Source organism: Zingiber officinale, chromosome 10A (genome assembly GCF_018446385.1).
Source record: "Zingiber officinale cultivar Zhangliang chromosome 10A, Zo_v1.1, whole genome shotgun sequence".
NCBI classification, from domain to species: Eukaryota; Viridiplantae; Streptophyta; class Magnoliopsida; order Zingiberales; family Zingiberaceae; genus Zingiber; species Zingiber officinale.
Window position 1 is genome coordinate 40,714,596 of NC_056004.1, and position 23,777 is coordinate 40,738,372.

Genomic DNA, 23,777 nt, shown 5'->3' on the forward strand with positions numbered 1-23,777 from the left:
AGAAATCCATACTGATAGACGTAGAGAGCTCCGATTGCACCATTTCAGTTTTTATGGATTTCTGATATTGTAAGGAGTTCAAATATGCTATCCATTGTTTATTTTGGCTTCTTCAAATGTATTAAAATGTTATTAAAAAATTGATTAAATCTTATGTAATGTTATTCATATATTCTATATATCAATATAAAAGAGAAAAAAGAGAAGAGAGAAGAGAGAAGAGAGAAGAGAGAGAAAAATAATAAAGAAAAAATAATAATAATAAAAGTTCAAGAGGATAAAATAAAAATGAGACTTGAAAAGGTGTACTTTGATAAATAGTAAATAATCTTTTAATAAATTAAAAAAAATTAAATGTACTATTTAATAAATTATCGATATTTAAAAGAGAATAAATCATTCAGAGCATCTATCTTAACATAGCTGCTCTGTGTACCATCATCGTTTATGTCATCCTGCCACCATCTTTATGTCATTCTAGTTTAATAAGCAAACAGTTATTTTCTGAAAATTTATATGGCAAATTTGGAAAAAGAAAAAAAAACAAAGACAAAAGTGAATTCGGGGGCAGACGGCGAAGCTTCAGGCCGTACATTTGAAGCGTCGGGTGGGCCTCGCTGCTGGGAGTGTGGAACACTTCTTCAATTCCACACGAGAATTTCTGAGAAACGTGGTCATTTAGAAGAAAAGTATCCTCACGCCCAGTCCCTACGGCACCGGCGGCGACCTAGAACGAGGAAGAGGAACAATGGTCTTGGATCTCTGATCTGCCATTGAGCTGATTGCAGAAGCAGTCGATCGCTTTCTTCCTAATCTCGTAGTATAGGAGTTTACAGCTGGAAACCCCTTTGCTCGTCCGTCCAGGTTTTGGTGCTAAAGGTTGTTCCTTTTCCTTTCTATCATCGTTTTATGTGTTTGCCTCTCTTTATCAACCACTTGCTTTTGTGCTAATCTTTAGCTCTCTAATGGTAGGATTAACTAGCTTGAAGTGTTGGAGTCTGTCATCTTTATCTTTTTGAATTATTTTTGGATTATTTCTATGACATAATGATTTTTCATCTTTTTTTTTTTTTTTCCGTTTGGGCTTAGTTCTTCGATCACGAGTTCGAACTAACCGTATCATAAATAAACATCTCAATAACATAAGTGATTGCTGGTTGGTAAATGAGTGATTCGGCGTTGATGAATTCAGTCTATGATTTTATATGCTTTTCGAGGTACAGATTTCCTCACTGTAATTAGAATGATAGAGTTTGAATGTTCTACCAATGCACGGGAGTTCAGTGAAAAGGCTTGGACCATTTAAATCACACCAGTTCAAACCACTACTTTATCCAGGCCCATTGGTTCGGGTCGCACCATTTAGGCCTAGATTGGACTATTGATGCCCATGCTCATGCCCATGCAGATTGGCAGTCCTGCAAATTTGCCTGTGGATGCGAACCTCTAGTGTGCATTGCATATGACCTAGACCTGTCGAGTGCTTTGCATATGGCTCTCCCATGTTCAATATACATAGTGCCTTCACTATGTCATCTTTTAGCAAAACGTAACTTTGTGCATTGATCTGTATTTAAATGCCTCAATCTCTCTTCAAATATTTTATGTGGAATTTGTTGGAAAATTAGTTTTGGTGACCAATAAATTAAATAGGAATAAGACAGTTATTTCATAAGTAGATCATCGTAAACCAATTTCTCGAGTGAATGAGAAATTAATGTCTAATAAAGAATTGATCCGATATGATCAGACGGAAGTTTGACTCGCATATGAGCTGGATTCATGGATGAGATTATATGAACGCTAACTTGAGTATGCAGAACATTGAAGGCTGTGAAATTATAATTAATTTTATTGATTGAATCAAATTGATTGATTAAAAGATTAATCGTGATTGTGATATTAATTAATTAATTAATTAATATTTACAATAGATTAAGTAAATAATTAATCAAATTAATCATTTGAATTAATGATAATTGATAAGGTTTAAGTGAAAAGACACACCCTATGTCTTTTTAACTCTTGGAAGAAACCTTTCACCTCTTAGGAGTAACCCTTCATCCCTATAAAAGAAACATCATTCTTTCCACTCAGATCACTCATGTTTCACTCAAAATTCAAGTTGTGAATTCTCCTCTCTTAAGAGTTTCAAGGCTTCAAAAGTTCGACAGGGTTCGAAATTTGGAGTGCTCCTATTTCGAAACACAAGTCGTTGTATCTTGGGAGATTATTGTCGATAAATCGAAAGCACCTTGGTGGAGTAATATCGTTTTAAGGAAAGAAGACCTAGCCTTCACCTCAACCTTAATATTCTTATCCTTAGGTATAAGTTTACTCAAAGGGGCTGTGTCGATATCCGAAAGGATTACTCGACGACCGACGAGATTAGGTCGGTAACGACGATACCAAGAAGGGTATGTCTCTTACTCGAAAGGGTACCTCGATAACCGAAAGACGATGTCGAGAGTATAATGGGACAAGGTCTACATCACCATACCGAGCTCCACCGGTTCGAGTCATCGACTCATCGTCGAGATGACTAACCAGGCTTAATTAATTCTTGGATCAACAGTGAAGATCCATATACATATAAAAAATATCCAACATTCTTAAGACGATATTGATGGTTATGGAGACTGTGGGTCCCGCTCCTATTAGAGAGAAATAGGAGAAATTCTCCGTAATCATCTTCAAGTGATGACAATAAAAGACATTGTATTACTTAAAGAAAATGTACCTATTATGGTTACTGTCAAAAGATGTTCTAGCGCATCTAAAAGTGAACCTTAAGCAATGGAAGAGTTATTCACAAGGAAGAATAGAATTTTCTTATACGAGAACCATACCTTAAAAGGATGGAGGACAAAATTATACATGAGTATAATGTAACAATGATGGTCAAGGCTGTGTGGGCATTTGACTAAAATCACAAAGTTGAGAATAGTAAGTTTAAATTATCCAAAAGAGGGCTAATAAAAGTCTTCAGATGGAAGATCAAACTCACTCGGTAAAAAGCTAGATTTGAATTTAACTTCATGAGACCCAAGTGGAGGTCAAAATAGATGAGTTAGAAAGATTTCATCACATGTGTTGTAATTGACTAAGAAATTGAGTCAAGTATCTCTCAAAGAATAAATGTAATCATGGTCAGCACTCCAATTAAACGACTATGGTTATGGTTCGATGAGATTGGAAGACCAAAGGATATATACTTCTCGAGTCGAGTGTATCTCGAAGAGGAAATATAATCCTGATCACCACTCCAATCAAACGACCACAGTTTTGGCTCGATGAGATTGGAAGATCATGGGATGTATACTTCTTGAGTCGAGTATCTCTTGAAGAGTAATATAATCCTGGTCGGCACTCCAATTAAACGACCACCGTTTTAGCTCGATGAGATTGGAAGACCATGAGATGTATACTTCTTGAGTCGAGTGTCTTTCGAAGAGTTCGAAGAGTAATACAATCTTAGTCGGCACTCCAATCAGATCACCGCAACTTTGACTCGACGAGATTGGCAAACAAGGGATGTATACTTTTTGAGTCAAATGTCTCTCGAAGGGTAATACAATCATGGTCAACACTCCAATCAGACGACCACAACTATGTCTCGACAAAATTGGAAAACCAAAGGATGTATACTTTTTGAGACAAGTGTCTCTCGAAGAATAAATACAATCCTAGTTAGTACTCCGATTAGATGACCACAGTTTGGCACGATGAGATTGGAAGACTAAGGGATGCATACTTCTTGAGTCGAGTGTCTCTTGAAGAGTAAATACAATCGTGGTCGACACTCCAATTAGATGATCGTAGCTCTAGCTTGGTGAAATGGAAGACCAAGTAATGCATACTTTCTAGATTGAACACTTTTGAGAACAAGTGCAATCTTGGTCAACATCCTGATTAGACAACTACAATTTTTCACTTGGTGACATAAGAAGATTAGAGTTATGGAGACTTACTTTTAAGCAAGATTGAGACCCTTGAAGTGTTTTAAAAACACTATAAATGTGGTTGGAAAAATCAACAAAGCAAGATCATCTATGGTGATCGAGGGAGAGAATGCAGGATATTGCTCAAGGAATGTTTCTCGAGGAAGAGCAACGGTCAATAATCGACTATATCACATTCACCTCAATTCAACAATGGCGGTTAAACATTGAAAAGATGATAAAAGCTATATTGATAAACTTTGCGTTTATCCTGGAAATTGTAGAGGAAGTTGTCCTCTCGGCAAACCACAAGCCCCAGTGAGATACAAATGAAAAATCTCTATAAGGCGTTGAAAGGGCACGAACTTTCCAATAAAGCCTATAAATGTGGGGGTGAACTTATAAATGTGAGGGTATTTGGGTAAGGTATAAAATATCCAAATTGAGAGTCCAAAGAATTTATTGCATAAAATACATTGATATATGCCAATATATATGATACATTATGGTATTTAAGAAATTATGAGAAGGGCACTAGTGTAAAATGGTAAGTTTTGAAATGACTTAATACCATTAAAGTAGTAGATCTCTAGTGGTGAAATTTCCATTGAATATGGAGAATTATATGAATCCTCTAGTGTAAAAAGGTCAACCGAGAGATCAACTATAGTGTATGTCTAGGAGAATGAGTCTAAAACTCAACATTTAAATCGAGTAGTGGTAATCCAACCATGTTGACTTGAGATCCCAAGATTATGGTTCAAAAGGGACAACTAAGCTACAAGATTTGAGACAGCTAGGAGTAATTATTCCAACTCATTTATGGAGACAAAAGGTGCAACCTGTAAAATGAGTAAAAGATGAATTAATGATTCCTATATTATACCACAAAAGGTATAATTGGGTATTACATGATATTCTTAATAGGAAATCACCTATATAAGTGTGAAGACGAACCGCTTCAATGAAATACTTATGAATCTCAAGCTTTGTTCATGGCCAAAATGGACATGATAAAGAACCGATAAAAACCTAGGGGGCTATTGTGTGGATATGATTGTCTTGGTTTACACCAACAACTAAACAATTCAAGACATAGTTCATTGGGCGGCCAAGTAAATCAGATCATATTCCACTACAGAAGGTTCAAAGCCACAAGTTACCTCTCCTGAAGCGATAGTTTTCCAATGAAACTCTTGTTTGAGACTTGAAATTTATCCATAATTTCCATTCATGTGAGGGATTGTTAGAAGATTAGTTTTGGTGACCAATAAATTAAATAGGGATAAGACGACTATTTTGCAAGTAGATCATCGTAAATCAATTTCTTGAGTGAATGGGAAATTAATGTCTAATAAAGGGTTGGTCCGATATGATCGGACGGAACTTTGACTCGCACAAGAGTTTGATTCATGGATGAGATTACATGAATGCTAATTCAAATATGTGGAACTATTGAAGGGTGTGAAATTATAATTAATTTTTTTGATTGAATCAAATTGATTGATTAACAGATTAATCATGATTGTGATATTAATTAATCAATTAATTAATATTTACAATAGATTAAATAAATAATTAATCATTTGAATTAATGATAATTGATAAGGTTTAAGTAAAAAGGCACACCCCATGTCTTTTCACCACTTGGAAGAAACCTTTCACTTCTTGGGAGTAATCTTTCATCCCTATAAAAGAAACATCATTCCTTCCACTCAAATCACTCATTTTTCACTCAAAATTCAAGTTGTGAATTCTCCTCTTGAATTCTCTTCTCTCTCTCCTCTCTTAAGAGTTTCAAGGCTTCAAAAGTTCGATAGGGCTCGAAATTTGGAGTGCTCCTGTTTCGAGACGCAAGTTGTTGTATCTTAGGAGATGATTGTCGATAAACCGTAAGCACCTAGGTGGGGCAATATTGTCTTAAGAAAAGAAAACTTAGCCTTCACCTCGACTTTAATACTCTTATCCTTAGGGATAAGTTTACCCAAAGGGGATGTGTCGATATCTGAAGGGATAACTCGATGATCGTCGAGATTAGGTTGGTAACAATGATACTAAGAAAGGTATGTCTCTTACCTGAAGGGGTACCTCGATAACTGAAAGGGGATGTTGAGAGTATAAGTAGAACAAGGTCCACGTTGCCATATCGAGCTCCACTGGTTCGAGTCATCGACTCATCGTTGGGATGACTAATCGGGTCCAATTGTTGGATCAACACCGAAGATCCATATGCATATAAAAATATCCAACAGAATTGAGTCACCAAAGTTCTCCCATGAGCTCCAAATGCTCTGTTCTTCTTCCTTCTCCATGATTTGAAAATCTTTTTTTATTTTGAAGATTCTAACGATCTCTTTGATTTAGTTTCTTCTTCAGTGTGAGCAAATTGACTGACTAATGTCCATGAAAACACCAGGTTTTGTGTATGATCCCAACACAGTAATGTTTGATATTTTGATCTCTTCATTTTGCTTGCTCTTTTTTTTTTACCTTATAAAACATTTTTCAAGGAACCCATGCCTCATTTTTTACCTTACAAAACCTTTTTCTAGGAACCCATATAACCATGTTATTTGGTGTTTCGTAAGATTGTGTTGGCTTACTTGGATAATTACATATGCTATTTTTTCATGAAAAAAAATGATTCATTGTGGAGGATTTTGATATTTAGGATCAATTTTTGCTGGTAGCGATCATGGGTGACTCCACAGCGATGACCGTCGAATTTCTGCGCGCTAGATTACTTTCTGAGAGGACAGTTTCTAAAGCTGCAAAGGAAAAGGCTGGTCAATTGGCTAAAAGGGTCAGATGAATATTCTGTTAGTTTCCTTATGGTAAATTCCTCTTAGAGTTGTCTATCACTTAAATGTGATTTGTTAATATTTCTTGTTCAGGTCATGGAACTAGAGGAGCAACTAAGGATCATGATCATCCAGAGGAAGAAAACAGAACAGGCAGCAACTGAGGCCATATCTACTCTCGAAACTAATGGGATGAATGATCTGTCTGATGCAATTGATTCTAGCTTTGATAAAAATAAAAGTACTATTGGCGAAAAAGGGTGCAAGGAACATTTTAGAAGTGAACTCTGTACAAAGGCAAGTGAAGAAAGAATTGTTATTGCAGATGCACAATCAAATTCTCATCTTGAAAATTCCTCCTCCCAACTCATGAGCTTATCACGGAAAAGCCATCGTGGCAACCCAAATTCTCCTCTGAAGCCAAAAGGAAAGCCAATCAAACAAGGATATAGAGAAAAGAGTTTTATGTTCTGTGTTGAGTCTTCTCCGAAGTACAGCTTGGGAAAGTCATGCTACAAAATAAAGCAGGAAGACAAGGGGTATGCTTTTCATTTCTTTTCTATTTTGTTTATAAAGTTTGAACATGAGAACATTGGTCTTTGCTCTACCAGATTGGCTTCTGCAGATTTGGTAGATCATTATGCAATTAATCATGATGAATTTGCAAAATTGTCTGCAAATGTTTCTGGAAGTAGTACATCTTTTCTAAATAAGAATGAAGCTGATGGAATTGATAGTGTGAGAGATGAAGAGATGGAAAGAGTTCTAGAGCAGCAAGCCCAGCTCATAGGACAGTTTGAGGCAGAAGAAAAAGCTCAACAAGAATGGGAAAAGAAATACAGTGAAAATAAAATTTCAAATCTGGTAAGTTTCTTAGTTGTATAATACATGTAGGCAATGATGGTGTAAATATCAAATTGTAGTTCAAAATTTTAACCGTAAGTCTTGGCTATTTAGATTTTCAGAAGTTTAGTGATACCCTTGAGGAATTTGCCAAATTATCCTTACAACAATCTTGCAACACCCATGCGTCTTACATTATGGTTTCTTTCTTGCTTTTGGATAATATATGAAGGCAATGATGGCATAAGGATCAAGTTGTAGTTCAAACATAGCTGTAATTCTCTGCTATTTATATTTTTGAAATTTCAGTAATACCCTTGAGGAATTTGCTGAATTCTCCTTACCACAATCTTGCAGCACCCTTGCTTCTTACATTAGGGTTTCTTTCTTGCTTTGGCACCAGGTTTCCTGGTATAATATTCTCTAGTTTGTTTACGCTATCTTTTCTCTATTTGTTTTTATTTCGCATATCCTCTTTGTTTTATTCGCAAGAATTAGAAATGTAAAAGTACATCCAAATTCCAACAGGGTTTCTATACAAAGAAATTTAATAGACATTATGGAAGTCTACTCAACTAGCTCGTAAAATCTTAATGTATTTTTGCTTGAAAATATTTTTCAATTTACACTTGTCCAACTGACTTTTAGATCACTATTTGCACCTTTTTATGGTCGCTATTGAACTTTTTTGTCACTGTTCCTAAACTTGTTTCCTGATAATAATTCAAGCAATTGGCATTGATTTTCTTTATGATAAAGAGAAGAGGTGTATTCCTTTTATATTAGCAAATTGTGCATGATCAAATCAGAAAAAAAAAAAAATTAAGTCTTTGAAGATGTGTTTCATTATGAGGCTCCTGAAAAGTTCTTAGAAAGTCTGCCTAAATGCCTGGGAAGGACTGAATGCCAATCAGTTCTTGAAAAGGAATGAATAAGAAGATGGTGAGATGCCTAGGAGAGATAGGAGAGTTATTCTCAGCCTTGAATCCTTTGATATCTAAAGCCTGGTTTGGAAATAAACCAAATATATCTAACTGTCAATAATTTCTTTGTTGTCTTGTTGAAAGACAGTTTGTCTCATCTCAGAAGTCAAAATGTTGCCTTTTATTTTCAAAATCATCAAAGTGGCACCTCTATTTTGGCTATTTCCACAAGGCATCCCATCATCTCTTATACCGCTCTTCACCATTATTGAAAAATGAATATTTCATTTGAATTGTTCACTTCGATCAATTTGAGGCAACATGGTCCTAATTCTGATGAAAATGTATGTGAATGTTCACTTTACAATATGTCAAATTAGGAAGGGTTTGCTGATCACTTTTTAGTTCAGGAATTTCATATGCAAATTAAAATTATCCTTGTTCAATTAAGGTGTGAATATTATCTTGTAGTTACTCTAGAGTTACAGGAAAAATTTAAATAATTTTTTACTTCAAATTAGTAAAAGTGAATAATTTCACAACAGAAGTATTCAGTTTTCATTAAATCAATGTAAAAAGTATGATGCACATACTAGATGCGACAGGAGCCCTTTGATAATAATCAAAATAGCAGCACCCTGTTGATGCTTTTCAGTCATTGTGTTTTTTTGGGCCCTTTGATATACATCATGTCATTTTGTCTACTTGTTTCTTTTGAGAGAATAAAATCATTTTGGCTATGTTTAGTTAGCATTTATTTGTCTCTAATTTTTTCTCACAATTTAGGATTACTCTGAGCACGTGAAACTCTCTTATATGACTGAAGTCAACGGTGAACTTCAAAAAGATACATTGACATGTTTTGAGAAAATAGCATACGGAGATGAGGAAGCAAAGCCAGATGATATTGGGGTTTTCCCTGGGATCAAAGAACCTACATGCCCATCCAATAATCATATGCTTGAGACATTGTCAAATGGTGAACGGATTCTCAACACATCAAATGAATATGATGAGCATCCACTGCACAATTCATCCAATGATCAACATTCAGGAAAAATTAATGACAGTAATAATGAACTTAGAAGTCCAGAAGTTTGTGATGGTTTAATGAGTCAAACACATCAACATGTGACAGACAGTGACGTTGAAGCTTGCTTTGTTGAGGTTACATGGCCTAAGCAATTACGTACTGTGTCAAGCTCTCTTCCCAAGAGTTGTGATGGTCTAGTACATAAAAAGGATGATCATGGATCTATTAACAATAATAGCATAAGCTATATTGACTCACTACCAATTGGAAGCCATTCCGCTCTTAATTCCAAGAAAGATTTACCTAAATGGCAATTATCAGGCACTCAAGGACCATCCTGCGTTAAACAAAATCAATCATCCTGCAGCAGCCTACAAGTTCTTGAGGCTCTTCAACAAGCCAAGGTGTACTTGAGACAAGATCTCCATAGATTGCCTTTGCCAGGTCTAGGCACCAAGGATTTAACATCGGTGACCAGTTACCATGCTAGCACAACTATGTCTGATGAAAGTTTGAAAGGTCCCATTGGTTCTGCTGGTCTGCTCAGATTACCGAGTGATACTTTCCATCGAACACAAAACTCAGATCATGGATTTTATCCTTCAGGATTGAATTTAGGAATTAGTTTTCCTCGTCGTGGGTGCGTCCTCACCACTGCGGTTGATCATCACTCAGCTATTCCTTATTTTGAAGCTGGGTCCAAGGCTTCAGCTAGTAAATTTAACTTCAGTAATTCTCATCCAGTTATGGGTCCTGCTTCCATGAGGAAAACCTTACCTTACTCCTACTCATGCTTGAAACCAGAGAGGACACCCTTGTCAAGAACTGGCTTTCCTTTTGAAAAGAAGAATTCTATGAGTTGCTCTCACCGAATGGAACTTCCTCATTCCATCAGATATTCCCCTCCTATTAATTTGACAAATGAAACAGCTTTCCGTAGCAGATCTGCAAGCTCTGTGCACCAGCGCAATGTTGAACCCTTCCACCTTGGTACTAAAGAGCCTCCTGTAAGTAGGAATTCTCTTCCTCGTTCAGATTTGAAAAGAGTTGGGATGGTTCTTCATGATGGGCTTTTGGACCCTTCATCTGATGGAAGCAACCAAATGTTGTGCCAAGATCAGTGCTCGTATGGTACTCAAGGGCAAAAGTCAATATTGCATACAATGAAGTAAGGTTTAAAATATTGGTTAATTGCCTTCTCATGCACTCCTTCACCATTGGGTGGATTTGTTTGGAAAAATTAAAATGTTTGGGGCTGTTGATATGAGAACTTGGAGCCTCTTCTTTGCTCATGCTCAAAGTTGCCAAACATGAAGTATTTTGAGACTAGTTTGTTTAAAAGTATCTCTTGCTACATCAGATTAGTAATAAAATTCAAAGTGTTTCTCCCATTTCTGGAGTTGCTGAATTGAGCATAATTTATAAAGTAGAAATGACTAATATGAAGAGTTACATGATAACATCATCTGGCTACAAGTTAATTCACATCAAGAGATTTTGTCAAGAGTAAATTTTAAGATGTGCATTATTGGAGGGATTCCTCTGTACACTGAATTATGGATGGCTCGACTGTAAGTTTGAAGATTGATTTTCTTGGAAAAAGAACAAACTCAGGATACAAGTAAGAAACTTAAAATTGGGTTGGCCAAAGCAACAACAGAATTTTACAACAATGTTTTAAAAGTTCTGAGAGCCTATGTTCGAGTAAAAGACTATCTACTGCGTTCCAAAGATAAAAAGGTAAAAATTTGTTCCATCAAATAATCAGCTTCCACTTGATCATTTCTCCTACTATATAGGAAACAAAAGGTCTATCCAAATGCCCTCGGGACTACGATGCAACAATAAAGTGCTAGACAGATAATCATAGGTCAATTGTAACTGCGACGTGCTACATTTTGATTTCGTTTGGTAGAAAGATAATCCTGAGACATTAGTTATAGAGTGACACATTTGTATCTTTAGATTTATAATCTTAGTAACCGTTGGAACATTTTTATATGATAATATCGGTCATTTTTAAGATTAATTGATTGGAAAAACTTAAATGTCAGAATTAAAAAAAAAAAAAATCAATGCAAACAAAACAGGGCCAAGACTTTCATAGCCATTATTTTATTTTAAAAAATATTTTGCATAGAGAATGGCATACTCAAGCCTGATGACGTAAAAAAAAGGGTTTTTTAAAGTTAAATTACAAAACATGTTAGTCTACATATCCTAATTTGCAATAGTAATAAAAAATTATTGTTGAAATGTATAATCTTTTATTATATTTTAGAAAGTATAGAAAAAATATAATAGCGTACATTATTATTATTTTAAAAGAATCAAATTTTATTTTTGGTAATAAATTTATTTGATTTTATTAGAAAATTTTATTAGAATGAGTGAATTTTTATTAATATATAAAATGGATTAGCATGCCATATATGAGAGTAACAATTTGAAAGTTAATTAAAATTTAATTTTTGATATCGTATCAGAGAGTTATGTTTTTTTCCTTAAATTTTAAATTTTGGCCGCTATTGTTTGACGTTGCATAAGTTGCAACGTTAGAAAGATGGAGTATTTTTCATCTTTATCTTTTCCCATTGAGTGTCATCAAAGTATCGATTTATAATTGATATTTGCTTCCTATATAAATAGGCATCCAAAAACAATCAAAAGGAGGGTGTGCGACGTTGATCAGTGTGTGCACAGTGGAGCGACGGTGGGCAAAGGGAATATCTGTCGAGAGGGATTTGGCTCGTGAAACTTGAAGGGTTTTCTGATTTCATTCATGATCGCGCTTCCGACAGCAGTAGCATTATCACCTACACTTCTTCGATTTCTTCTCCAGAGATCACTGTAAGATGTTACATGTTTCATTTCCTGTTTATTTCATGCTATTATGAACAACAATAGTATTAGAGCATTAGTTCTAAGTGCATGAAAATTCCCTGGAAGTTTTCTCTGTTCTACCCGTGATTTTATTGATAGAATTGTGATCTGCAACTGTTGAACAAAATCACGATATGTGATTAACATTGGCAGGCTATCAGCTTCCGTGGCCGGCGAACACAGATGATCGTGTTTGAAAGACCGACGATCAACTGGCCACCGTATTTGTTACGGGAAAAGGTGCACGGGAAAAATGGAGAAGATGAATAGTACTTTTTGATGGCACAGTAAAATTTTCCTTATTTTAATCGATTATTCAATTGATTGATTCATTTGAATTGATTAAAAAGAAAATTTGAATTGATTAATTTGACGGTACAATGATTCATATGTTTTGATTTATCAACCGATTGTATGTGTGTCAAAAAAATTTTACTATGTTTTAATCAATTAATCAACCGACTCAATTAATTGAATCCACTTAATAAAATCTAAATCGATTCAAAAATAAATAAATAAATAAAATAAATAAAAGGAAAAGGGGATAAACAGTAGTTTTAACGAAGTTGTGATTTGAGAATATTTTTTATGTGATTTGAGAATATTTTTTATTTTATTAAATCAGAAAGGAAAAGAAATAAACTTTCTCAAAACACTATTAATAAAAAAAACCATGCATAGACAGTATCTCCATGTTTAAAATTTAATTAAATATATTTATTAATTAATTAAATACATATAGAAATATATTATTAATATATATATATATATATATATATAATTAATTTATGATTCAATTAATTGAAAATTGAACTAGACCAACTTGTCCAATCAAACTCAGATCTAGTTTAAATTATTAATTGATTTAAACAAACTAATTTGATTCAATAATACCTTGATCTAGTTCAAATCATTTGTTGGTTTAACCATATCAGTTTATTATTGAATTAGTTGGGGTGATTTTGATTACATAAGTTGGACTGATCAAATATGATCAGATTAATTCTATTGTATCATATTTGATCAAAAAGATTAGATTTGTTATAATATGTCAGACTTAATCTAATGGACGTTGGATTAATCAAATGAACCTGAATTTGATCAATAAGTCTGAGATTGACTTAAATGGGCTTAGATTAAAATAATAATAGAACATAGGTTAGAAATCTCTATCCAATTTGATTAGTTCTAATAAGGATAATGGACTAAGCTTAGGATCTGGACTCCTTGATCGACCAATTTAATGGGCCAGTGACTTAAACTCCTGAAAATCGAGAAGATTTATTTTTCTTGATTTATAATGATGGTTCTATGTCTGTATAAATTGAATTAAACTGATTTTGTACTAGTTAGTCGGTTTTGTACTAACTTATTTAAATTCAATTTTTCAGATGACACGGACGATCACCACATTGACTCGTTGTGAAGTGTGACGAAACCAGCTCAGTCAGGAGATTCAAGAGATAAAGTATAACTCTGCTTATGGAGTCGATAGACATGTTAGACGGCTTGATAGACTATTTTGGAAACTTGAGCAAGAAGAGTTTCCAGTCCTGGACAGTTATACGATCTGAGCTTTGATGCGTTCATTGCCAGAGTATTGTAGGGTGATAGCAGACTATGTATGGGGATGTCATGAAAGACGCGTCACATATTCATAACTGTGTGAGGAACTACTTCACCATATAGGTGAAGAAGATCCTGAAGAGTCTAAAGAGATCTAGGAAATGTGCGAGAAAGATCCATAAATGGATCCGATGACGAATCCTGAAGCAGTACCATTTGAGATTATCCCAAATGAGTATAGGATGATAGGGATAATGTTGGTCACTGTACTAATATTTATCCTAGTGGGAGTGGTATTCACCTATCTAGTTTACTAGTGTTCTGTTTACTATCGTTATGTACGAATAGTATTAACTCATTTAGTTTTTAAGTCATGTAATAATTTTTATCGTTATGTACGAACAGAGTTATGTTATGTGTTAATAAACTAGAAAATGATTAGTTCATTTCATGATTCGTTCATGTTCAATTATATGATTAGTTCATATATATATAATTCGTCCATATTAAATGATTCATTCATTAGATGGGATGTGTATAATGTTGGAGCAATCCCAATGGTCCGCGGGACCATGTGTTTTGGTGTTTGGGCAAAGGGTTTAAGTTAGGATTACCCTTGTTATTTGATATGTGTATGTGAGTGTGCAGGCTTGTAGGATACACATGTGATTCAGCTTGATGGCTTCGGGTCCGGTGAAGGATGGAGCATCCGAGGGACCGTGGACGAGGTAGTAAGGACAAGGGCCGAGAGAAGCGACTTCTAGGCATACGCGAAGGATGACATTAATTGACGAGCCGCGAGCTTGGATGCATCCGAGGGACGAGAGCCAAAGGAAGTAGGCTTGAAGGCAAGAGGTCAAGGCTGCAAAGAAGAGTCAAGTGAGTCGTGAGAGTACGAGTGCAGGAGAGATTGTACTCTGGGAAAAAAATCCCGTGGGGGGGGGGGGGCTGTAGCAGTCAACGGGTACTGTAGCAGCTGACGGTACTGTAGCAGTCGACTGATGCACTGTAGCAGTCGATTGGTGCACTGTAGCACCGACTGGTAGAGAGCCGTTGGGCTGGCACCAGTCGACTGGTGCAAGGACCAGTCGACTGGTAACGGGCAAATCATCTTATTGATTTCTTCCAAGCTCTATAAGAAGGAGCTTGGGATGGCCGGCCAAGGTGACGAAATTAGACTTGGTTAAAGCTTAATTAGTAGTCACCAAAGTGCTCAAGGTCTCTTGTGTCCAAGTGTTCTTGGTTGGTGTTGTGGTGAGGTTTCTCCACCCACAAGGAGTTGCTTGAGTACCCGGAGTTTGCCGGGGGCTAATCCACCGAAGGATCGGGATCATCCACCTTACGGACAGCCGTTGAGTAGGAGCATCATCTCCAAACCACGTTACATCGACGTGCATTGGTTTGCTTGTTCTTTTCTTTGTCATTAGCTTTTGTATTCATAATTAGTATTTATATTTCCGCTTGCGCACTAACGAATATGTAAGAAGCAAGTAATTGGGGGCGCCGTCCATTCAACCCCCCTTCTAGCCGGCCGCAAGATCTTCCAACATATAATATAATTGATCAATATTGATTAGATTGACACATACAAATGATGAGTGGAAACATAGTTATCATTTGATTTTGTAAACCAATTCTAATTTACAGTGAGTCAATAATTAATTGCATGTATATGAATTACACTGAAATAATAAATAATGTGGGAATTATACTGAAATAATAAATAATGTATTTATTTATGTAGATTATGACAACTAAAAATATCATAACTGAACTCAATAAATGAGAAAAATTATATGGGGATAACTACAAAATACGACACCTCAAGATACAAATACATTCTTGAGGAACAAGAAGTTCTAGAGGTTATAAATCAATTCATAGACAAACCGACTGATGGTTCTACAGCACGGCATAGACGTGACCTTGATGCCTATAAGGCATAGAAAAGGAAGGACTTCATTGCTAAGGGAATATTGATTAGTTTAATGGTTAATAACCCAGTATTTGAGTATGAGTCATTGCCATCGGCTCATGCTGTCTGGGCAACCCTTAGAGAGAAGTATAGTGGAGTTAGTCTGAGTAAGTTCGGTCAGCTAATAATCAAGTTTGACAGTCATAAAAAAATGCTTGAATGTTACCATGGCCCAACATCTTAGGGAGATAGGTAACATGATTTGAGAGCTTAAGATTGCTAGTCATACGTTGATTGATGAACAACATGTTCAAGCAGTTATCCATTCCCTTCCTGATTCTTGGAAAATGATGAAACAGAATCTGACCCATAGTGAGAGTATCAAGACTTTCACTGATGTCTCACGCATATGTAGAACTTGAGGTGGAGAGGATTGAATCCATAAAAATTTCTAGTCAAGCTTTTGTAGCTGAAGGTTCTGGTTCCAAGAATAAGAAAAGTTTGTTTAAGAAAGAAAATGAGGCTAGTGATGTTGCTGCTAAAAACTAAATCAAGAAGAAAGGAAAGAAATATGGACAAAAACCTAAAAGCAAGCTGACTTTCTTCAACTGTGGCAAGAATAGTCATTTTGCTCAGGATTGTACTGAGCCTAAAAATGTAGATCCATCTTTAACTGCTTTCCATGAGCATTATATTGTAAGTACAGTATTGTTAGCTGATTCTTATCCTTTGTGGATTGTAGATTCAGAAGCAACGAATCATGTAGCTCGTGATCGAGCTACATATGTGGAGTACCATCGGGTACCAGTTGGAAACCAATGGATATATGTAGAAACAATGCAAGAATTAAAGTCAAAGAAATTAGCACTTGCAAGCTCAACCTACGTGGTCGGCGTACCTTATTTCTACATGATGTCTGTATGCTCCTGAGATTCGACGGAATCTGATTTCAGTCATTTGTCTTCTTGATTTAGGTTATTGTGTAAATTTTTATAGTCGTTGTGTGGAACTTCGAATTAACTCTGTGTTAATTGGACATGGTTATGTAATAAATGATTTTATGGTTCTTGATGTCGAACCAAATAATAATGATGATTTTTTTTCAAACATTACTCTTACTAGTAATGCAGATGTTAATGATGAAATTTGGCATGCTAGACTTGTTGGAACCCCAAGGTTGTTTTGATGTGATCAAACAAGTTAAGTTAGGTCATTTTTTGTTTAATCCTTGTGTCTAAGTGTGCAGGAGCTTAAGAGCACAGGAAGCTGAGCGGAAGACGCTGTAAGACCGATAGGTTCGATAGAGGGGGGGGGGGTGAATATCGATTCGAAAATATAGAGTATTAGCGCAGCGGAAAAGTAAAGTAGACACAGTTGTTTTTTACTTCGTTCGGAGCCTGTGACGACTCCTACTCGAAGGCCCGTGGTCCTTGACCACTTTCGTTGGGCAATCACTAGCAATTCGAATATAATTACAGAATGAATACAGGAAATGCTTAATGAAACAAAGTAATACCGACAAGAAAATTAACCAAAAACGAAGAAGCACTTTGTCGGAGCTTTGTTAGCGTCGCAGGAACGTAGAGCAATGGGACCGAATGAAAGTTCTCGATTGATGATTGATTCTCAAGCTCCTGCACGGGCTTCTTTTATATCTGTCGGGCTGAATCCTTCGGCGCTGAATGTGACGTGTTGCACAAACCATGATGCTCACGTGACGATGACTCGTGGATGAAATTTGCCTTAGGGCCGGATCCCTCCCGCCAACCTCTTCTCCGTAAAGTCCTTCTCCTGCAAGAAAAGGTTAGTCAGAGGCAAATGTACCCTGCAGCAAAAGAATGTTAGCACAGTTTTATAGATAAGCAAAGTATGACTTAGATTCCGTCTTTCCGAGACCGGAATCTAGTCACGATCTCGACTTAGATATCCGAAATGGATCTAAGCCGGATCGACGCCTAATGTTCCCTTCCCGGGAACGCGTCCTCGCAGTCACTCCCCTCCAGTGACTTACCTCACTTACCTGCCAGACGTCCGGTCAGCCCGTCGACCCGTCTGGACTTCTCGCCAAGCGTCCGGTCAGCCCGTCGACCCGCTTGGACTTCTCGCCAGCTATCCGGTCAGCCCGTCGACCTAGCTGGACTTCTCGCCAGCTATCCGGTCAGCCCGTCGACCTAGCTGGACTTTTCCTGCACACTTGATAAAGGTGTCAGACAACAACACACCTAACTTAACCTGATTTGTCATTCATCAAAACCTGAGTTAGACCGTTAGTGCTAACCGCACCAACAATCTCCCCCTTTTTGATGGAATGACAACCTGGTTAAGTTAGTTATAAAAATATGCAAAAATAGGCATGATTTTTGAGGTTTTTAAGGTTTAAGTTAGTTTTTTTTAAGTTTGCATTTAGTTGCTCTAACTTAACCAACTAACCCTCCCCCTTTGGCATTCATCAAAAATAAGCAAGGGTAAACAATCATAGTGTAGAGTAATAAAAAGTTTAGTTCAAAAATTCAAAGATACTGATAAAAGTACAATTTTTAATAGCTAGTTAAAAAAATAGTCAAGTTGACTTGGGGGAGTTTAAAGTTTTGAAAACTTGTTTAAAGCATTAGCTTTTAGCTTTTAGAAAAGTTGCTAAGTTTAGATAGTCTAATTTTCAAACATAAGTGTATAAGGTCTAAATTTCAAGATCAAGTTTAAATTTTCAAAACAAGTTTCAACTTTGCAACGCTTTTCAAACATAAGTTTTCAAAACCAAAATTCCAAAACTAAGTTTGAAAGAATCTATTTTTCAAAACTGATTGAAAAATACTAGAAAAATTCAGTTTTCTAGAATACTAGAAAAGTACTAGTTTCAAAATCATGGTTTAAAATACTAGAAAAGTTCAGTTTTCAAGGATTAAGTAAAAAGGATAAAAAGTTTGTGATTTAAAATAAACAATTGTGAGTTGATTTAAGAAATTTTTCGCAATTTTAAACAGGTTGATTTTGAAAATTGATTTTTAAACTTCGATTTTCAAATTTAAGTTTAAAATTCGATTTGAAAAACTGAATTAGTTTTATTTCTCCCCCTGAACTTGACATAAAATTTTGAAAATATTTGCTAAATATATTCAAAAAAATTGAGGTAGAATTTTATAGAGAGATTTTAAAGAGAAGATTAAAAAATAACACTTAAGGAGATAATTAAAAACCTCCCCCTGAATTTGATACTCCTTTAATTTATTAATCCTCCTTATTTATTACTCCCCCTTAATATAAAATTTTACAACCGTAACATATTTTCGTACCTAAGTGTTTTAGGTGATTGTATAATTATCTTTATAAAATTGTTCATTTAAATTTGACTAAACGTAATTAACGTTATATTTAGTTGAAATGAGTTAACCTTTAGTGTAATGTTAAGTAAGATAAGTTGTTATTAATTCAATAATGAATCAATATTAATAATTTATTGATTAAATTTTGCTTGATTCAATAATTTAATATAATATAAATTTTGTATTAATTGATGAAGGTGTTAGTTATAATTTAACCTTTCATTTCCTTCCTTTTAAGTTGGATTAACTTAGTTTAAAGTTGGTAGTAGTTTGAAGTTAAACTCGTTATTAAACAAGGTTAAGTAAGGTTCAATTTAAGTCAAACTTTAATTATGTTTTAATAAAAATAATTAATATTTTAAAGGTTGAAAAAAAATGACTTAGAGTAATTTTAATATTTTTACTAAGGTTAAACCTAGGTTCTAATCAAAACGAGCTTAGTTCTCAAATAAAGTAAAACTTAAATAGTTAAGTTCTACTTATAAATTACATAATTAAGTTTAAAGTAAAAGTTAACGGAATTTTAAGTTTTTAAGTTAGGTGTCTAAGTTTTAAATGAATTTAAAAGAATTATAATTATTATTATTTTTAAGGGATTTCTAACAGGATTTTAAAATGATTTTTATAATTATTTAATGACAATTAATATACGTTCAATTCAATTTTGATTTTAGATTAAAATTAATATCAGTGATTAATTTCGGTTTAAGTTTTAAGTTTAAGTTAAATTTTTAAGTTTTAATTTAAGTTTTAATTTTAAGTTAGGTTAAATTAAGTTGAAAAGTAATGTTTAAATTAAGTTTTAATGAGTTTTAATTTAAGATCTAATTTTCAGTTAAGTTAAATTAAAAAATAATTTTAAGGTTAAAATGATGTTTAAGATTGAAAATGAGTTTAAAGTTAAAATAATAATTTTTAAAGTGAAAATAGTCTATAGAAATAATTTATTATTATTACTATTTTTTTAAGTTAAAAGAATTTTATCATAGTGAAAAAAATAAGAAGAATTTTTCAAAATGATACATAATTTTTAAAATAGTTTTTAAATGATTTTTAAAGGTTTCTTAAAGTAATTTTTGAAATAATTTTTAAGTTAAAATAATTTTAAAAATATAATTTTTATATTAAAATAATTTTAAGTTAAAATAATTTTTAAAATAACAATAATTTTTAAAAGGTTTTAAAAGAATTTTTTAAAAGTTTTTAAAATGATTTTTAAAAGAGTTTTTAAAATAATTTTTAAAATGTTTTAAAATAATTTTTAAAAGAATTTTTTAAAGTTTTTAAAATGATTTTTAAAAGAGTTTTTAAAATTATTTTTAAAATGTTTTAAAATAATTTTAAGAGAAATTTTTAAAGTTTTTAAAATGATTTTTCAAAGAGTTTTTAAAATAATTTTTAAAATGTTTTAAAATTATTTTTAAAAGAATTTTTTTTAAAAGTTTTTAAAATGATTTTTAAAAGAGTTTTTGAAATAATTTTTAAAATGTTTTAAAAGAATTTTTAAAAAAATTTAAAGTTTTTAAAATCATTTTTAAAAGAGTTTTTAAAATAATTTTTAAGTTTAAAATTTTGAAAATAATTTTTAAGTTTAAAATTAAAATTTTTGAAAATGATTTTTAAGTTTAAAATTTAAAATTTTGAAAATAATTTTTAAGTTTAAAATTTTGAAAATAATTTTTAAGTTTAAAATTTTGAAAATAATTTTTAAGTTTAAAATTTTGAAAATAATTTTTTAAGTTTAAAATTTTGAAAATAATTTTTAAGTTTAAAATTTTGAAAATAATTTTTAAGTTTAAAATTTTGAAAATAATTTTTTAAGTTTAAAATTTTGAAAATAATTTTTAAGTTTAAAATTAAAATTTTTGAAAATAATTTTTAAGTTTAAAATTTTGAAAATAATTTTTAAGTTTAAAATTTTGAAAATAATTTTTAAGTTTAAAATTAAAATTTTTGAAAATAATTTTTAAGTTTAAAATTAAAATTTTGAAAATAATTTTTAAGTTTAAAATTTTGAAAATAATTTTTAAGTTTAAAATTAAAATTTTGAAAATAATTTTTAAGTTTAAAATTAAAATTTTTGAAAATTTAAAATTAAGTTAAGCCTTATTCATCTCACCCGATCTATATTATCAATCAGGGAATCCTATGATTTTGTGAGATGAAATTGGTTTGATTACAGACTTTTGGTTTAACTTGTGTTAGATTCAGATTTAGTTTTGGTTTCCACAAATAGGCATTCTTCGGATAAACTTCTAAGCTTGGTGAGTCACAGGGACATCATTAGAAGTAACCAACCTTTCGAAGTTTTCCGAATAGTCCTATCCACGGAACTTAGTACTAAATCTTGGTCTAACTGGTTAGGATTCGTTTAAGGGTAGCTTCGGTCAGTTCCACTTGGCCAAATGCACCAGATCGAAGCCATATCTTTCTAGACATGCGATGCCCAAGCTTCCCTAACGTACTATCATCCAAAAACTTCACCAGTACCATGAGTCAAGTTAACCTCGGTCTCTTTTTAACTAATCCTGATTACCCTGTCGGGTATGTTAGTTTTGGAGGTGCCAGCTATTCTGGAGCCTCCCCCTGAATTATTGGCCATTAATTTAGATTTTGGGTTTGTGTCGATTCTTTTTATAGTTATAATCAACTTGGTGATAGTCTAAATTTTGAGTTTTGAATTTTGATTTTAAGTTAAATTTATTTTTTAGGTTTTGATCTGATTTATTCAAGTTTATATAATGTATTTTATCTTTAGGTATATAGAATTGATTAAGTCCTACTTGCGTGGTTAAGCACGCTTTCGGGACCCAAGCTTGTTTAGTTGCTTTGTGTTGGGTTAATAATGAATTAAAGGTTTTGTTTGATTTTGACTTATATCCAAGTCCGGTTTTATTATAGCATGCCTTTTGGTTATTTAGAATTAAATCTAAATTTTTAGATCTTGTTGTGAATTTTTCCAACAATTCTTTTAACTTATTAATTTCACTTTTTAATGATAAATTCTCCTCCTCAAGTGTTCGGTCTTGAGTTGAATTCGAATTTTTTAATTGTTCCTTGAGGTTTTGATTTTCCTCAAGAAGCGATTTATTTTCATTTTCCAATTTAACTAATTTTTATTTAAACACGAGATAATTCTAAAGAATTTATGATTTAAGTTTAGGTATACCTCTTCGGAACCTTCGGAAACGAGTGCGGACTCGTGGCTCGATTCGAGTTCGGACCCGTCTTCCGATTCCTCTGATTCGTCTTCCGTTTCAGCTTCGCGAGCCATCAGCGCGAGGTGACTTTGGTGTTTTTGCCTTTCTCCCTCCGATTCGTCTGAGGAGGAATCGTCCCATGTTGCTTTGAGGGCTTTCTTCTTTGTTGACTTTGGTTTGTCAAGTTTCAATCTTGGGCATTCGTTCTTGTAGTGCCCCTTTTTGTTACATCCGAAACATGTGACATTTCTTGAGTCGGCTGGCGAACTGATCTTCTGAAGATCCTGTTTGCTGAAGCTTCTCTTTTTCCTGGTGAACATTTTCCTTACCAGGTTCACCAGGTGTTCTTCGTCTTCAGAGTCTTGATCGGAATCTTCTTCAGATTCGGGTTTGTTCTTCTTTTCTTTAGAGGAACCTGCAAATAAAGCTACACCTTTCTCGACCCCGGCGTTAGTTTGCTCATGAAGTTCTAATTCACAAAGAGTTCATCCAATTTTAATTTAGATAAATTTTTTGAAATTTTGTAAGCATCTACAATTGATGCCCACAAATTATTTCGCGGAAAAGCATTTAACGCGTACCTTATTAAGTCTCGGTTCTCCATTTGGTGTCCTATCGCGTGGAGACCGTTGAGGATATCCTTGATCCTCGCGTGGAGCTGACTTGCCGTTTCTCCTTCCTGCATTTTTATATTAAAAATTTTATTTAACAGCAAATCTCTTTTTGTTACCTTCGCGTCGCTTGTTCCTTCGTGCAGCTCGATCAGTTTATCCCAGAGCTCCTTAGCGTTTTCATGCGGTCCGACCCGGTTCAGTTCTTCTCGTGTTAGTCCACAGTGTAGAGTGTTGATGGCTTTGTTCTCCATTGATGCCTTTTTCTTTAAATCATTTGTCCATTCTCCAGGGTCTATTATTTTCCCGGAGTTGTCTACTGGAATTTTATAAGCCTTTGTGACGCTCATCCATTGGTCGTAGTCTGTCTTCATGTAGACCTCCATTCTTCTCTTCCAGTACGAAAAATCATCCCCGTTGAATAGGGGAGGACGAACTGTGCTGAAGCCTTCTTGTTGAGACATCTTATCCTGCACACACTAAATTAACTAGAAAAAAATTCCAAGACTTCGTCTTGGATTAGCAGTGCGGGAAAAAATAGAAACTCTAAGTGTAACGAAAAAAATCTTCCAAAAAGATAATAATATCAGTTTGGAATTAAAAAATATTTCACCCCCTGTCTGATTGGTGGTTGCACCAAATCAGAGCGGTACCTGCTCTGATACCACTTGTAAGACCGATAGATTCGATAGAGGGGGGGTGAATATCGATTCGAAAATATAGAGTATTAGCGCAGCGGAA

The 23,777-nt window shown here is 33.9% G+C and overlaps 1 protein-coding gene across 1 annotated transcript; it reads left to right on the top strand.

Moving 5' to 3' along the window:
- The first annotated feature begins 568 nt into the window (after positions 1-568).
- On the top strand, positions 569-10,932 carry LOC122027051. Its single transcript, XM_042585853.1, has 5 exons — positions 569-879; positions 6,613-6,744; positions 6,836-7,281; positions 7,354-7,606; positions 9,295-10,932. Exons 2-5 carry the CDS (start codon positions 6,637-6,639, stop codon positions 10,711-10,713), a joined length of 2,226 nt encoding a protein of 741 aa, XP_042441787.1. The 5' UTR covers positions 569-879; positions 6,613-6,636; the 3' UTR covers positions 10,714-10,932.
- The last annotated feature ends 12,845 nt before the right edge of the window (positions 10,933-23,777 follow it).